This window comes from Moschus berezovskii, chromosome Y (genome assembly GCF_049115385.1).
Source record: "Moschus berezovskii isolate FMDL1 chromosome Y, NW_MosBer_1.0, whole genome shotgun sequence".
NCBI lineage: Eukaryota > Metazoa > Chordata > Mammalia > Artiodactyla > Moschidae > Moschus > Moschus berezovskii.
In genome coordinates, this window is record NC_142489.1 from 3,503,468 (window position 1) to 3,520,272 (window position 16,805).

Sequence of the window (16,805 nt, forward strand, 5' to 3'; positions counted from 1 at the left end):
GTCGCAAAGAGTCGGACGCGACCGAAGCGACTTAGCACGCACACACGCCATTACTTTTGGCCGCAGAGCAAAGTGAATCAGCTGTACGAACACAGCTTTCTTTGACATGTGTGGCTGAGAAAGGTACATTTCCTAACAACAAGGATGGGAGAGGTGACCTGCTGTCCTGACGCTTTGCAACACCCCCCTCCCACCCCCGCCGGCATTGGTGAGAAGGTGGGATCACTAAGATGCTACAAAATTCCTGACTTTGCATTTGTACAAATTCGTGGTTGCTCCTGGCAACCGCGTCTCCGCCTAGAACTCAGCTTCCCAAAGGCTGACTCCGCAGACCCGAGTTTAAGCATTGTGTGTCTCTCTCCTACTCTGCAGCCATCTCCGATCCAGACCCACCGATTAAGAACTTAAGGATAGATCCAGAAAGAAAAAGACTGGTCTGGGACCAACACGGAAACGTTTCCGAAATCGGGTGTTACATCAATTCAAAACTTTTTGCAAAGGTAAGCCGTCTTCCCTGTACTTAGCATCACAGAAATATGGGTTCTACTCTTGGGCTCAGGGTCATTTATGGGCACCACGGCTCAAGACATCCACAATGGTACCTACTGGACAGGATGGGTGTGAAAAGGGACTGAGATATTGCAGCTGGACAGCCAAGCCCAGTTGAAAGTGCGTTGTCGTTCAGTCGCTCAGTCATGTCTGAGTCTATGCAACCCCAGGGACCGCAGCACGCCAGGCCTCCCTGTCCATCACCAGCTCCCTGTTCATCACAAACTCATGTCTATTGAGTCGGTGATGCCATCCAGCCATCTCATCCTCTGTCGTCCCCTTCTCCTCTACCCTCAATGTTTCCCAGCATCAGGGTCTTCTCCAATGAGTCGCCTCTTCACATCAGGTGGCCAAAGGATTGGAGTTTCAGCTTCAGCCTCAGTCCTTCCAGTGAAAGTCCAGGGTTGGTTTCCTTTAGGATGGACTCGTTGGATCTCCAGGGGACTTGATTTTATTGTGAATAAATTGCTTCATCTCTCTAAGGCCAGAGGGAGGCTCTATTGCAGTCTCAGCGACTTGTCCTGTGAAGTGAGAAACTACACCGTGAAGGTGATGAAAGGTCAACCGTTCTCTGCTTGGATTCAGTATCCAAAGCAAGGTGAGGAGCAGAAGCTCTCTTGGGGTTTCGTTTCCTTTTGATCACCCGTTAGCGTTCTGAATACCGAGATAATGACTTTTAACTTGGACGGATGGGTCTGCAGTGACGTAGCTTTGTGGGAAAAAGGCCATTTCTTGAGAGTCCCTTGGACAGCAAGGAGATCCAACCAGTCCGTCCTAAAGGGGATCAGTCCTGGGGGTTCATTGGAAGGACTGATGCTGAAGCTGAAACTCCACTACTTTGACCACCTGATGCGAAGAGCTGACTCATTGGAAAAGACCCTGATGCTGGGAAAGATTGAAGGCGGGAGGAGAAGGGGACGGCAGAGGATGAGATGGCTGGATGGCACCACCGACTCGACAGACGTGAGTTTGTGATGGACAGGGAGCCAGTGATGGACAGGGAGGCCTGGCGTGCTGCAGTCCATGGGGTCGCAAAGAGACAGGACTGAGTGACTGAACTGCACTGAACTGACATTCACATTCGTGTCCACTGAGTCCTTGAGGACTGACTGGTTAGCTCTCCTTGCCGGCCAAGGTAATGTCCGCAGGACAGCACAGTGACTCCGTGGTATATACGTGTATTCTTTCTCCTGTTCTTTTGCATGACGGTTTTTCCCGGAAGGGAGGGTATAGTGCCCCGCGGTCTACAGAGCCGGACCCTGGTGTTTATCGAGGAGCTCACTTTCCCTCTTGTTTGCGAACCCCAAGGCAACCCCCGGCGGCCGCGGACAACCTGACCTGCCGGGTGCACGACGTGGATCGGCTCAGCTGCAGCTGGGCGGTGGGCGAGGAGGCCCCCGCAAACGTGCAGTACCACTTCTACCTGAAGCAGGCCCCGTAGGTGTGACCTGGCGCTCCGCGGGGCTCCGGCCCCAAACCCCGCCCCGCCAAGCCCCAGGGGCGGGGCTTCAGGGGCGGGGCGGGGCTTCAGGAGGGCTTCAGGGGTGGGTTTCTGGGCGGGGCTTCAGGGGTGGGGCGGGGCGGGGCTTCGGGGGTGGGACCTCAGGGCGGGGCGGGGCTTCAGGGACAGGTTTTAGGGGCGTGGCTTCAGGGGCGTGGCTTCAGGGTGGGTTTATGGGCGGGGCGGGGCGGGGCTTCGGGGGGTGGGGCCTCAGGGGCGGGGCGGGGCTTCAGGGACAGGTTTTAGGGGCGGGTCTTCATGGGCAGGTCTTTAGGGGTGGGTTTCTGGGCGGGGCTTCTGGGGTGGGGCCTCAGGGGCAGGGCGGGGCTTCAGGGCGGAGCTTTAGGGATGTGGCTTCAGGGGTGCGTTTCTGGGCGGGGCTTCAGGACAGGGCGAGGCTTTAAGGGTGGGGGCTTCTGGGGCGGGCCTGCAGGGGTGGGTTTCTGGGCGGAGCTTCCGGGGCAGGGCGGGGTTTTAGGGGCGGGGCCTCATGGGCGGGGCGGGGCTTCAGGGTCTCTCCCTCACCCGGCCCCACGCGCCCGCTGCCCCTCTAGGAGCACGTGGCCTTGTCCCAAGTACATGCAGAACCAGCAGGGCGTCAACGTCCAGTGCCATTTTGACAGCATCTCCCTTCAACCTCAACGCCAACCTTACTTCCGTTTCCTGGTGAATGGTACCAGCGATGGCTCCAAAATCCCCTGCCGTGAAATGATCCGTAGATTACAAGAAATTGGTGAGAAAACGTGGAAACCTCCTTCACGTGCCCACCCCCCCAACCCCAGCCCGCACTTCCTTGGCTTTGCGATGCTGGCATCTTGTGGCAGAGAGTGGAGCAGGGTACCCCACCCTTGGAACCAAAGGGTAACCTAAGGGTAACACCAAGGGTCTTTGGTTACAAGACCCTTGTAACCAAGTGCCGCAAGCTGCGGTCTGTGTGTTACTTGCTTAGCCGTGTCCGACTCTGCCACCCCATGGACTGCAGCACGGCAGGCCTCCCTGTCCATCACCAACTCCCAGAGTTTACCCAAACTCATCTCCATTGAGTCGGTGATGCCCTCCAACCATCTCATCCTCTGTCGTCCCCTTCTCCCGCCTTCAATCTTTCCCAGCATCAGGGTCTTTTCCAATGAGTCAGCTCTTCACATCAGGTGGCCAGAGGATTGGAGTTTCAGCTTCTGCATCGGTCCCTCCGATGAATACTCAAGACTGATTTCCACGGGCTCTAGGGCGCTCGGATTTCAGTTGTTGCAGCTCATGGGCTCGCTGGCTGTGGCTTGCGGGCTGCAGAGCACAGTGTCAACAGTTGTGGCCCATGGGCGTAGCTGCTCCAGGGCATGTGGGATCTTCCCAGACCAGGGATTGAACTCCTGTCCTCTGCACTGGCAGATGGATTCGTATCCACTGGATGGATCCTCACGGAAAGAAGGAGGCCTGTTTTAAAAGTATATTTGGGAAACAATTTTTTTTTGTTCATTTACTTTTCCTGTGCTTTACTCATAGACGTGTGTTGTTTTTATTTTTTTTCCTCCCCTAGAAATATTAGCTGCCCCAAACATCACAAAAAAGGGGTGTAACCAAAGCTACCCGTTCATGGAATGGGAAGTGAGGAGTCTCTTTACTGAAGACATCAAGTATGAACTTGAGATACAGAAGGTAAGCATGCCGCCTCCCGGGTGGGCATCTCTTGTGGTGTGATGCCCCGGACTCTGGAGTTTTGGGGGAAGTCAAAGCGTCTGAAGAAAAGAGGAACCATAAGATAACCGAGCGGCGGTGCAACCCGAAGCGATTGGTTGTTTGGGACTCCTCTGGCCGTCTGTCGGTTAAGACATCCCCTTCCAGTGCAAGGGGTGTGAGTTCAATGCCTTGTTGGGGGAACCTAAGATCCCATGTGGCCACGTCCGTCTAGTCAAGGCTATGGTTTTTCCACTGGTCATGTATGGATGTGAGAGTTGGACTGTGAAGAAAGCTGATCGCTGAAGAATTGATGCTTTTGAACTGTGGTGTTGGAGAAGACTCTTGAGAGTCCCTTGGACTGCAAGGAGATCCAACCAGTCCATTCTAAAGGAGATCAGTCCTGGGTGTTCATTGGAAGGACTGACGCTAAAGCTGAAACTCCAATGCTTTGGCCACCTCATGCGACGAGTTGACTCACTGGAAAAGAGTCTGATGCTGGGAGGGATTGGGGGCAGGAGGAGAAGGGGACGACTGAGAACGAGATGGCTGGATGGCATCACCGACTCTGTGGACATGAGTTTGCGTGAACTCCGGGAGTTGGTGATGGACAGGGAGGCCTGGCATGCTGTGATTCATGGGGTCGCAAAGAGTCGGACACGACTGAGCTACTGAACTGAACTGAAAGAGAGAAGCAATATTGAAACAGATTCAATCAAGACTTTAAGAATGGTGCAGAAAAAAAAAAAATTGAGACAGCAACAACAAAAAAAAAGCATTTGGGTGTTTGAAAGACAACACTGACCTTGGAAAAGAAGTCAGAACGTGCAAGAAAGTTTTCTGTCATGTTTGGGGTGGAGGAGACATGTTCAGCTGTCGCTGTACAGGAGACAAATGACGTGATAGAAAAAGACAAGGCTGCAACACTGGGGAAGCCATCTGATCGCATGGCACTGTGCTAACTCCCTTCAGTCCTGTCGACACTCTGTGACCCCACGGACTGCAGCCCGCCAGGCTCCTCTGTCCATGGGATGCTCCAGGCAAGAATACTGGAGTGGGTTGCCTTGTCCTCCTGTAGGGGATCTTTCTGACCCAGGAATCGAACCCGAGTGTCTTATGTCCCCTGCACTGGCAGGCAGCTTCTTTACCCACCTGGTCGTGTGTCACAGAGCCTGCAATTTCCATGTGAGAAATGAAATCCTTCCTCCCCACCAAAGATGGTATGCGGGTGTTCGTAGAACCTACGTGTATAATGGTCCCCAAGTTCGACACTGCTTGAGGGACGGGATGACTAAAATATGGCCACAGAGTGAAATCCTATTGACCAAGAACTGGAGGCTCCTATTTTACAATAGCCTGGACACGGAAGCCACCTAGATGTCCACTGACAGACGAATGCATACACATCAGACAACGGAATATTACTCAGTCATGAAAAGGAATTCATCTGAGTCAGTTCTAATGAGGTGTGCGAACCTAGAGCCTCTCATATAGAGCAAAGTCAGTCAGAAAGAGAACAGCAAATATCGTATATTGACGCCTGTATAGGGGAGGAGTTTGTCTCAGATGGTACAGAATCAGCCTGCAATGCAGGAGACCTGGGTTGGATCCCTGGGTGGGGAAGATCTCGTGGAGGAGGAAATGGCAACCCACTCCAGTATCCTTGCCTGCAGAATCCCACGGACAGAGGAGCCTGGTGGGCTACAGTCCAGGCGGTCGCAGAGACTCGGACATGACCGAGCACACACACATAGGCGCAGTGCGTGTCTGTAAATCCCAAACTCCTGATTTGTCCTTCCCCCAGAGACTTTTTCATTCATTGATCCATTATACGCAGTTACCTCTATTTATTATGTTCGTGGGCTTCCCTGGTGGCTCAGACGGTAAAGCACCCACCTGGCAATGCAGGAGACCCAGGTTTGATCCCTGGGTCGGGAAGATGCCCTGGAGGAGGGCCTGGCAGCCCCCTCCAGTGTTGTTGCCTGGAGCGTCCCATACGCGTGACATCTGTGATTTCTGTTCAGTGAGTGATTAGTGTCAATGTCTCTGTGACCGTGAAACCGCTCGGACCAATGAGAGCCTTTCTTGGGTGTGGATCGGGCTCCCATGCCCTCCTGTTCTGTTACAGGGCACGGACCTCGCCTACAAAGAGGAGGTGGGTATCCACTCCGCATGACCCCCGCAATCTGCCGTCCCAAGCACAGGCTGCGCATTTCAGTCAGTGTCCAGACCCTCTGAGGCGAAGCTCCCCGGTGCATGGTCCGGGCGTTAACCACCTACGTACCCCCGCTTCGCGACTACATCCCTCGGGACTCGGTGACAGCATCGTCACGCCCAACTAACCGCATCTAACCCACAGAGGCGGCTGTTCCCACCGGCAGTCATGATTGACAGACGAGAACCCATCCCCCTTGTCTCTCTGAGCCTCCCTCCCGTCTCCGCCTCCGTCTCCACGTGGCCTCTCCTCTGAGTCCGTGTCTCTCCTCTTGTGTGTCTTATAAGGGTCCTGTCGTGGAGCTTAGGGCCACCCCCATCCAGGAGGACCTAATCTCAGACCCTCCACCCCATCAGCTCTGCAGAGACCCTGTTCCGTAATAAAGGCGTCTTGTGAGACTCCGAGCGTTAGGACCCCCAACATGTGAATCTGGAGAGGCCCCACTACGCCCCTTGCCAAGCCCCCGTTCTGCAGCCCCAGACCTGCAGGGGTCTCTACCCTCCGTCAGCTTGATTTTCAACTGCAGACGGAGCTCAAGGTCTTGAGGCTGAGGAACCCGGGACCCTACACGGTGAAGGTCAAGGCCATGGACTCCCTGTTCTTCAGGAGCAGACCGCCAGGCCAGTGGAGCGCCCCGCAGCGCCTTGGTGAGGGGGAGGCCCCTCACGTCTCTCGGGGGGGTGGGCGGGAGCTGGGGGTCAGTGTGTGTTGGGGGCGGGGTTCATGGAGGCACGGATCCCTGGCGGGCAGCAGCCTGCCGGACACGCTGACCATCGCTGCCCCTTCCTTCATGCGCCTGCTCCAGGGAGAGGGGACTATACACCCGCCTCGACCCGGTCTCCCAGAGAGGGCTCCGGGGACCAAGGCCGAACCACGGAGGGTGGGACACAGCAGATGGTCCCGGGGAAGCACCCCTACCCCCACCATACCACTCAGCCCCGTACCCCAGCCCAGCCCATCATACGGGAGGTGTGGGCTGGTATAGGGGTCTGTGTCTCCCACCCAATGTCCCCCTGGGGATGGGCTGGTGATGGGGTCTGTGTTTCCCACCCAAAGTCGCGCTGGGGACGGGTTTTCCTCCCGTTAGAAGGCGTTCCCCAGGTAAGAGCTGCTGGGTGTCCCTGAGCTCTGCTGCAAAACCGCACTTCGTCTCAGGCCCCAGGCCACATCTTATTCCTGACTTGACCCAACAGGAAACTTGGGGCACCAGGCTGAGTCCATGGGGCTGAGTGTCCGGGAGGTGGGTGGGCAGCTGTAACAAATGACCACAGACCGGTGCTTAAGCCACAGACAGCCACCTCCCCGAACCCTGGAGACCCTATGTCTGAGGTCAAGGGGTCCCAGGGCTGAGCTCCGTCCAGAGGCTCCAGGGGAGGGTCCTTCCCGCCTCTTCCAGCTTCTGGGGGCTCCGGGCGTCCATCCCTGGGCTGGCGGCCGCCTCCCTCCCATCCTACGCAAGGTGCGCGTGGAGATGGCCATAGCTGAAACTCTCAGAAGATAAACTTTTTAATACATTAAAAAAAAATCCAAAGGGATGTGAAAAAAATCCGTGATGACCATATATTAAATTCCAAGGCTGACGCAGGGGCGCACCCAGGATGCCACAGGGAAGGAGATGGTGATGTTTCACCTGGGAAACAGACCAGCCCAAGGGATCCCACTGGCGTGTGCTGTGAAAGCGTTAGTCCCTCAGTCGTGTCCGACTCTCTGTGACCCTGTGGGCCGTAGCCCGCCAGGCTCCTCTGTCTATGGGATTCTCCAGGCCAGAATACTAGAGTGGGTTGCCATTCCTTTCTCCAGGGGAATCTTCCAAACCCAGGGACCCAACCCGGGTCTCCCGCATGGCAGGCACATTCTGTGCGCCAGACTCCATCTAGTGGTCAGTGGCGGGGGCAGGGGGCGGGTAGCGGTATTCTGGCGACTTGGGAAGGATTCCCGCGCGGCCCGGGGCAGCGGGCACACGTGGCTGATGTCCGTGGGGAGCATCGCGCTCCTGGGTGAGTCCCTGAGTCCCCCGATCCGCAGGGAGGTGGCGTCCTGGGCCCCGCCCGACGTTTCCGGCCCGCCCCTTCTTCCCTAGACTGTGGCCGCGAGGACGCGTCCTTCCCGTTCTGGCTGGTGTACCTGCTGGCCCCGCTCGGGGCGCTGCTGCTGGTGGGGCTCTGTCGCAGGTGAGCCCCGCGCGCCCGCCCTCCCCGGTTTGCGCTCCGGAGGTTTTTTCCTGGAGGGGAGCACGGGCAACCCACTCCAGTCTCCGCTGTCTGGAGAATCCCCACGGACAGAGGAGCCCCACGGACAGAGGAGCCCCCCTGAGCGGCTGACACTTTGTGGAGCGCGACCCGCAGGACAGGCGGCGGGCGCTCCCGCCGGGACCCGCGCGCCCTGCGTCTTGGCCGCCGGACGCGCGCCCCCGTGGTCTCCGGCCGACGCTTCCAGTCTCCCCAGCGGTCTTTTATCAACAGGACCCTGGTTTCCCGCGTCTGTTCTCTGCCTCTTGCAGAAGCCAAGGAGCCGGAAGTCCACAGTACACCATCCCGGGGGCGCGGGGTCCCTGCCCCCGCGGGCCCCCAGTGCGCGTGGGGCGCGCTGTCTGCGGCCAGGCTCTGCGGCTGGTCCCCGCACGCACCCCCTCGCTGTTGGCCCCCACCCCACCGCCCCCAGCAACCTCCGCACTGGCCTCAGGGAAACCTCCCGAGAGCAGCAGACAGGCAGCACGGGGCCGCGGCGGCGTGCTGCCCTTTCAAACCCCTGACCGCGTCCCCGCGGCACCTTCGGAACGCCTGTGCCCTCAGCCTCATCCGTGCGCCGCCCTCGGCCCACCCCTGGGGCTCGGGTGCGGCTCCTGCCTCGTGAAGCTTCTGGGTGCGCGCACACACAAACATAGACACACACAGACAGACATACACACAGGCATACCCAGAAACAGACACACAGACACACATGACCCCATATATAGACAGACAGACAGACAGACGCGCACGCACACACACAGCGCCCAGGCTAGAGCTGGGAGTGGATAGGCCGCAGCCCCAAAGGAAGGGGACCACCCGCTCTCCGTAGACGCCACTGGGAGCGGGGAGGTTGCCATGGTGATGGGATGCGGCGCGCCTCCATCCTTACAGGATCTCGGGGGCGGTGCCCAGGGGGAGCTGACTGCGCCGCCGCCGCTGCTCTGCTAAGGCTCTGACTTCTGTCTCCGGATGGTGGGTGGAGGGGGGTTGGGAACGAAGACGGCCTCCCAACGAAGGGCGGAGCCCGAGTGCTTGCAGGCCTCGCTGGAGGCCTCTGGGGGGCACGGACATGCCGCGCGCGTTTCACACCCGCCGCGTTGCTCTTCTCCTCCGAGGTGGCTGGTGATGCAGAAGCTGTTCCCGCGTGTCCCTCACGTGAAAGACCCCGTCGGCGACAGCTTTCAGAACGAGAGGATGGTACGCGCCGCTCGGGGGCTGCCGCGCGTGGCGGGGTCTGGGGCCGCGCGTCCCGCCCGGGGACGGTGGGGGGAGGCGCACTTCCCGCTGGCCGCCGGCGGTGGCCGAGCAGCGTGACGGGCAGCGGAGCTCGCCCCCGAGGCGCGGGTCTGGGAGCCCCAGGGAGCCCCCTCCAGAGGCGGGGGTGCCCTTTCCGGGCCCCTGCGCTATCCGAGGCTTTCCGGGGCGCACTTGCCGCTCCCCCGCCCCCTGCGCCCCCACTCACCCCCACCCCCTGCGCCCTGCAGATGGCCTGGGACCCCGAGCAGGAGAGCCAGGAAGAATGTCCGGTGGTCCAGGTGCAGGTGTTGGGGGAAACATGAATCTGAGGCAACCGGGGGCCTCGTTTCTCCGCCCGGGAGGAGCGCGCAGAGCCGGGCGTGGTTGCACGCGGACGTTCGCTGCACGGTTGAGAACAGGAAAGCATGGTGCACCTAACTGGGGTTTGCCTTTGTTGTGCTTATTTCTCAAATCTAGTACTTTCTGACCTGTGACGGACCCCTGGAGGTGGGGGGGGTCACCCCGCAATGCCGCACAGTCCCCTGCGCACCCCCAAATGTCCAGTGTTGGCTGGCCCGGTTTCTATGTTTAAATGGTTGCATTTCCCATTGTCTGTGTGTGTGTGTTAGTCGTTCATTTCCCCTTTCAAGCCCCTTAAATCACTTGAGATGTGTACACACACCTCCCCCCACCCCCAGCGACAAGGTGGAATCTGTAGGACAGGGGGCAGGTAGACTAGGGGTGCAGACCTGCCTCCAGACGGCGGGTGGTGGCCCCGTGGGAAAACGCCCACCCCCTTGAAAGCCCTGGTGGGCTGAGAAGGTAAAGACTCCGCCTGCAAAGCGGGAGACCACGTTTGATCGCAGGGTCCGGAAGGTCCCCTGGAGGAGGCCATGGCAACCCACTCGTGTTCTTGCCTGGAGAATCCCATGGACAGAGAAGCTGGTGGGGCTACAGTCCATGGGGTCGCAGAGACATGACTGAAGTGACACACACACACACACACCCCCCACCCCACCCCCACCACCCCGAAAACCCAGGGGAAAGGACTCAGCCCATCCCCCACAGGAACTCAGGGCTTCTCAGGGGGGACCTCAAACTTCTTGTCTACACGCTTCAACAAAGAATTGACCCCAAACAGCAGAGGCAGGGTTGCCAAGCCTGAGGGAGGTAAGCCAGCTGAACGTGCACCCGTGCTTATTCCAGTGGAGGAGCTGCACGTCCTGGCCTGACCCCCGCCGTCAGTGGAGGTCTGGGCTAACAGGTTCCTCACAGCAGCTGGGTAAGGAAGTCAGGACACCTCTGTCCCGCGGGTGCCAGGCTCAACCCCCCTCGGTGAGTGCAGGCTGGTCTCATTCTGGTCCCGGTTCCCGGTCAGCCAGCGTGGGCCGGGTGACCTTGGGGACAGCTGACTCCAACTTCCTGATCCGAGTGACCTCACCTTCATCTGCAGATTATCAAAGCCCTGTCAGAAGTAAGCCGGCCTGGGGGTGGGGAGGTGTGGTTCAGCTGTGACCTGCAGACCACCCCCACCCAACCTCTCCAACGTCACTGGGTGCGAGCAGCTGCAAGTGGAGCCAGGGGACACCTGTGTGTGCACCCTCCTGAGGGCTCAGGCGGGTGATGACCCCACACTCTCCCTGACCTTAAAGACACTCCAAGGAGGCCCCAGATTCCATCCCGTGTCCCCCACGACCCTGACATTGGCCTGCTGGACTCTCACAGCAAGTTTTTTCCCCACAGTATTAGGGCTCAGGTTTCTGCAGAAATGCTTACGTGAGTGGGGTGTTAAGAGCATCAGTCCTGTCTGACACCCGGTGGACTGTGGCCCACCATGCTCCTCTGTCCCATGGGACTCTCCAGGCAGGAATACTGGAGTGCGTTGCCATTTCCATCTCCAGAGGATCTTCCTGACCCAGGGTTGGGACCCGGTTCTCTGACATTGCAAGGGCGACAGCTGAGAGCCTAAAAGCCTCAAACCTGTGTTGGGGAGATCCCTCGGAGAAGGAATTGGCAACCCACTCGTGTTCTTGCCTGGAGAATCTCATGCACAGAGGAGCTTGTTGGGCTTCAACCCATGTGGTCACACGACTTAGCAACTACACCACCACCACCAGGGAAGCCCCAGGGTGCCCACCTTAGAGGAGACTCCCGAGTGAGCCCTGGGCTCAGGTGGGCCACATTGCTGCCACCACCTTGGGGATCCTGTGTGATTAAACCCTAGCTTCAGTTGAGAAGGCTGAGCGCCCAAGGACTGATGCTTCTGAACTGTGGTGCTGGAGAAGCCTCTTGAAGAGTCCTTTGGACTCCAAGGAGATCCAACCAGTCCATCCCTAAAGGAAATCAGTCCTGGGTGTTCATTGTAAGAACTGGTGCTAAAGCTGAAGCTCCAATCCTTTGGCCACCTGATGTGAAGAGCTGACTCACTGGAAAAGCCCCTGATGCTGGGGAAGATTGAAGGCGGGAGGAGAAGGGGATGACAGAGGATGAGATGGTTGGGTGGCATCACCAACGTGATGGACCTGAGTTTGACCAAACTCCCGGAGTTGGTGACAGACAGGGGGGCCTGGTCTCCACCTGGAGACCCCATGGTCCGCTGGCTGACTGCCCCTCAAGGCCTCTGCTGAGAAAGGAGACCAGAACCTCTGTGTCCTGATTTTATTGTTCCGCAGCGGAAATGCCCGACGGAGAAACATAATCGCGAGTATTCGGCTGTGCAAAGAGAGGCTAGTGCTTAAGTACAAATGGAGACATGATTTTCTTAAATAAATACTTAAACACGGGTCGGTCCTACAAGCACCTGGAGTCTAGGTCTGGTGTGCGGAGCTGCCTCGACTGTGGACCCACGGAGACCCCCCGATTGCCCTCTCCCCCCACCCCAATCAACGCGTGGACCCAGGGCCGATGGTCCGCCGGCGAGGAGCCCCCGGCGCGGGGCGGCCCGGCCCCGGCGGGGACACTGGAATTTCTCGAAGTCGGTGGTCCATCACAGTGAGGGATGGTGCTAGGTGGTCGCGGCGGGCAGCCGGGCGCCTAGATGACCTTCTTGAGCTCGTCGTAGAGAACCAGCACGAAGGCGCCACCCATGCCACGCAGCACGTTGGACCAGGCGCCCTTGAAGAAGGCCTTGCCGCCCTCGTCCTTGAGGATCTTCCGCCAGCAGTCCACGGTTCCCTTGTACATGATGTCGGCTGTGGGGAGACGCTGGAGTCATGGCGCGCTCGGACGAGGCCCCCCGGGGGGCCCGACAGAGCTACTGGGCCCCGGGCCACTGACGGCGCGCCAGGAGGAGCTCCGAGCGGAGAGGAGGCGGTCCTGGGCACGCGCTCTCGGGAGGGGATCAAGCCCAGGACGCCAGCCCCCAGGAGGCCCAGGGACGCTAGGGCCAAGACCGAGGGAGCCGCGGGCATGGACGAGCGCCCATGGGGAACCCCCATTTCAGATCACAGGGTACCGGAAGGGCCCTGTGCCTGCCCTGCCCCATCCGCCCCCATGAGGCCCGGCTGCTTCTCTCTGGGACCAGACGCTGGCCCCCGCCTCTGCTGGAAGACACACGGCCGCTCACGGGGCCCCAGCACCTCCCCAAGCCCGCCAGTGCGACCCTGAGCAGGGCCGGCACGTCCTTCGTGCGCCACCCCCCACTCCAAGCCGAGCGGAGCTGGTACCTCCTTTGCGCCCAGACTGCATCATCATCCGCCGCCGCACGGTGTCGAAGGGGTAGGAGACCACGCCCGCCACGGCCGTCACGGTCTGAGCGATCATCCAGCTCACCACGATGTGCGTGTTCTTGGGGTCAGGGAGCATGCCTGCGGGGGCGGGGGGACACGGGTGAGGCCCCAGGGCCGCCCACACCTCCCCATGGAGTTCCCAGCTCCACGAGGGACACTAGCCGGGTCGGACTAGGGTTAGCACACGCCCTGCCAGCCGGTGGGATGGGCCCAGCTGGCAAGGAGGGGATGCTCTGACACCCGCTCCTCGGCAGAGGGTGCCAGCCGGCACGGCCCCGCCTCTGGGGAGGCTCACCTACAGGGACTGAGCTGTGCCACCCCGCAGATGGTGGTGGAGCCCCAAACCCCAGGACCAGAGGACGGAACTGCACGTACAGGAGCGCTACCCTGTGTAACTGTAGGCATGCACGAGAAATCAAATCAAACATTTCATAGACAAAACCAAGATCGTAGAGAAAACTTCTAACTCACTACAATGGGGGTCCTTTTAAGAACAGGTCAGGGCAGACAGACACACAGGGACGGGCACGTGAGGAGAAGTCTCAGGAGGAACCAACCCTGCCCACACCTGGGTGTGACTCCAGCCTCCAGGACTGGGAGCAATAAAGCAGTGCTGCTTAAGCTGCCCTCCCTGTGCTATCTCCCCAGGCTATCAGCGTTGATGAATTTACATGTTGTACTCCTAACCCTCAGGAGCCTAGAACACAGTCTTTGCAGATGAAGGTCTTTGAAGAGAGAATGTAGGTGAGATGAGAAAACCGGGCGGGTCCTCAGCCCACAGCGCTGAGACAGAGGGAGGAGCTCGGGAGGACTCAGGGAGTCCCCGCCCACACCTGGGTCTCAGCCTGCCAGCGCCAGGGCCCGGAGCCCACAGCCAACTGCAGCTGAAGTGCCCCCAGGGAGCACAGGGCCCCGGCCCTCCCGGGGCCGCCCCCACCCCCGCCTCCAGCAGGGAGCTCACCCTTGGCGGTGTCGTAGATACCGAAGTAGGCGGCGCGGTAGATGATAATGCCCTGCACGGAGACGTTGAAGCCCTGGTACAGCCCGCGGATGCCGTCCGACTTGGTGATCTTCACCAGACAGTCTCCCAGACCCTTGAACTCGCGCTCACTGCCCGACTTGCCCACGTCGGCCGCCAGGCGGGTTCGGGCGAAATCCAGCGGGTAGACGAAGCACAGGGAGGTGGCCCCGGCCGCCCCGCCCGAGGCCAGGTTGCCGGCGAAGTACCTCCAGAACTGCGTGTGCTTGTCCACGCCCCCCAGGAAGATCTGCTTGTACTTGTCCTTGAAGGCGAAGTTGAGGGCTTGCGTGGGGAAGTAGCGGATGACGTTGGCCAGGTTGCCCCGCCAGAAGGACAGCACGCCCTGCTCCTTGGGGATACGCACGATGCAGTCCACGATGCCCTTGTACTGCTTGTCGGCCGCGATCTGCTTGCTCGCGTGCTGCACCTGGCGGGCGGCGGAGGGAGACACAGGGCTTTACCGGGGGCCTGAGCACACCGCCATGGCTTAGACGAGATTCTGGCGAAGCTCAAACAGCTCTGAGCGACTGCTCCAAAGAGGTGATGGGAAGGTCGGTATGGATGAGATTCTGCTCAGCACAAGTTCATACGAGCTAGCACATATTTTCACAGAGCATTTCTTAGTCTCAAGGAGCATTCGTCACCGTAAAGGTTTTTAACGCTTTTTGAAACTTGATAGACAGGGAAGCTTGGCGTGCTGCACCTTGGGGCGGGGGGTAGGGGGAACAGGGCTTCACCCAGGGCCTCGAGCAGACCTCCATGGCCACTTATGAAAAATACACAACCTGAGAGCGGCGAGTTAAGATCTGAGGCAAAACGAGGAATACACACCCGGGGGGGAGCAGCTCAGATAGCTGAGCGATTGCTCCAAAGAGGTGAGGGGGAAGATCGGTATGGATGAAATTCTGGTCAATGGGAAGTTCACAGAGCAAGCACATATTTTCGCAGAGCCTTTCTGATAGCCTCAAGGCGCAATCGTCACCATAAAGGTTTTTGGTGTTTCCTGCTGCAGCCCATGGGGTCGGCAAACGATCAGACACGACTGAGCGACTGAACTGAAACATGAAGTGGGCAAGCAAGAAGTGGGCTTCACAATCAGCCTCTGGAAACATCTGTCTGATGACCTGGCCTGTCACTTTTTCCCAGAACCCGCATTCCTCATTCCTGCTCTCCACCCTGAAGTCCTTTCACGGGGTGTGAAGGTCAGCAGCACCTGACTTAACACTCATAGAGACGGCTCAGATGGTCAAGAATCACCCTGCAATGCAGGACACCCGGGTTTCATCCCTGAGTCAGGATGATCCGCTGGAGGAGGGCATGGCAACCCACTCCAGTATCCTTGCCTGGAGAATCCCATGGACAGAGGAGCCTGGCGGGGCTACAGTGCACGGGGTGGCAAAAGTCGGACAGGACTGACCGACTACCAGTTTCAGAGGCAGACAGCAGATGCCAATTTCAGTTGACACCTGCAGGTCATCAACGACAGACGTGTCCTTAATAAGACATTTGCACGGGGCCTTTAAGCTCTCCTAGCATCCTTCCCGGGGAATCCTATTTTCTTTAGGCGTTGCAATCACATCGCAACGCCAATTCCACCGGCTCCCCATTTGTGACGCTCCAGACAGACCAGCGCAGTTTATTCCGCGTCAGACCCGTGCAAACAAGTGCGAACAGTGGGCAAGAGGACCCATACAACGACGGGGACTAGAGATCTTCCCTCGAGCGAGCCCGTCCACCGACCAAGAGCAATGGACCCCAGCCACAGCCTCGCAGGGTCCGTCCACGCGGCTCTCCGCCCGCGCATGCGCGCCCCCGCGCTGCAGGCCCCAGCGCGCACGCGCGGAGGCCGCCCCCGCCGGCCGCCCGGCGCGCATGCGGCCCCCGGCGCCCCGATGCGGACGCGCGGACGTCGCCGGCGGCCGTCCCCCCGCGCATGCGCTCCCCATAGGCGGCCGCCAACCGCGCATGCGCTCCCCTGCGGCGGCGCCCACGTGACCGCGATCCCCGGAAGCCGGCCGGGTCGGCCGCGCGCGGACAAAGCCGCGCGCCCTCCCTGCTTCCGGTCCCGGGGTCGCGCGCGCCCCCGAGCTCCCCGGGGCCCGGCGCCGGCGCCCGCAGCCTGACACGCACCTGCAGCAGCAGCTTGACGCGCTCGATCGGGGCCACGGCCGTCTTGGAGATGGCGGCGGCGATGCCCCCGGCCAGGAAATCCTTGGCGAACGAGACGGCCTGTTCCGTCATGGCGGCGGGCGGAGAGAGCGGAGCGGAGGCGCAGAGACGCAGAGAAGGACAGTTGGAGGGTGACGGCCGCTGGCTCAGCGCTGCCGCCGCCGGGACCGAAAGGACGGGGCGGCCACCGCGCAGCCGCTAAGGGGCCCGCGCCCCGCCCCGCGGCCCCCGGGCGCCGCGCCCATTGGCTGTGCCGCCGCCAGGGCCCCGCCCCTGGGCGCGCACCCCGCCCATTGGCTGCCCCGCTGCCCGGGCCCCGCCCCCTGGGCGCGCGCCCCGCCCCCGCGCGGGCGGCCGGGAGCGGCGCCTCGCCCCGCCTCGTGGGTCCACACGGCTGCGCCCATTGGCTGCGCCGCCGCCCCGGCCCCGCCTCCTGGGCGCGCCGCTTCCCTCCGCGGGCAGCCGGGAGCTGCGCCTCGCCCCG

At 60.2% G+C, this 16,805-nt stretch overlaps 2 protein-coding genes across 2 annotated transcripts; one reads left to right on the forward strand and one right to left on the reverse strand.

Moving 5' to 3' along the window:
- Positions 1–595: 595 nt before the first annotated feature.
- On the forward strand, positions 596–9,851 carry LOC148772997 (interleukin-3 receptor subunit alpha-like). Its single transcript, XM_088834371.1, has 9 exons — positions 596–618; positions 1,858–1,986; positions 2,605–2,783; positions 3,585–3,703; positions 5,850–5,876; positions 6,463–6,583; positions 8,017–8,107; positions 9,283–9,364; positions 9,652–9,851. Exons 1-9 carry the CDS (start codon positions 596–598, stop codon positions 9,724–9,726), a joined length of 846 nt encoding a protein of 281 aa, XP_088690497.1. The 3' UTR covers positions 9,727–9,851.
- Positions 9,852–12,046: 2,195 nt separating this feature from the next.
- Positions 12,047–16,498, reverse strand: LOC148772998 (ADP/ATP translocase 3). Its single transcript, XM_088834426.1, has 4 exons — positions 16,283–16,498; positions 14,093–14,579; positions 13,069–13,209; positions 12,047–12,594 (listed from the first exon to the last, which is right to left on the reverse strand). Exons 1-4 carry the CDS (start codon positions 16,391–16,393, stop codon positions 12,437–12,439), a joined length of 897 nt encoding a protein of 298 aa, XP_088690552.1. The 5' UTR covers positions 16,394–16,498; the 3' UTR covers positions 12,047–12,436.
- Between the last annotated feature and the right edge of the window lie 307 nt (positions 16,499–16,805).

Bases quoted from the DNA above. Each gene is read 5' to 3' on its own strand.
- LOC148772997 (XM_088834371.1), top strand. From the start codon at position 596: ATGGTACCTACTGGACAGGATGG. The intron at 1,987-2,604 runs GTAGGTGTGACC...CTGCCCCTCTAG, and splicing joins TTCTACCTGAAGCAGGCCCC to GAGCACGTGGCCTTGTCCCA. The intron at 6,584-8,016 runs GTGAGGGGGAGG...CTTCTTCCCTAG, and splicing joins GAGCGCCCCGCAGCGCCTTG to ACTGTGGCCGCGAGGACGCG.
- LOC148772998 (XM_088834426.1), bottom strand. From the start codon at position 16,393: ATGACGGAACAGGCCGTCTCGTTCGCCAAGGATTTCCTGGCCGGGGGC. The intron at 13,210-14,092 runs GTGAGCTCCCTG...CCGCCCCCGCAG, and splicing joins TATCTACGACACCGCCAAGG to GCATGCTCCCTGACCCCAAG. The intron at 12,595-13,068 runs GTACCAGCTCCG...GTCTCCCCACAG, and splicing joins GCAGTCTGGGCGCAAAGGAG to CCGACATCATGTACAAGGGA.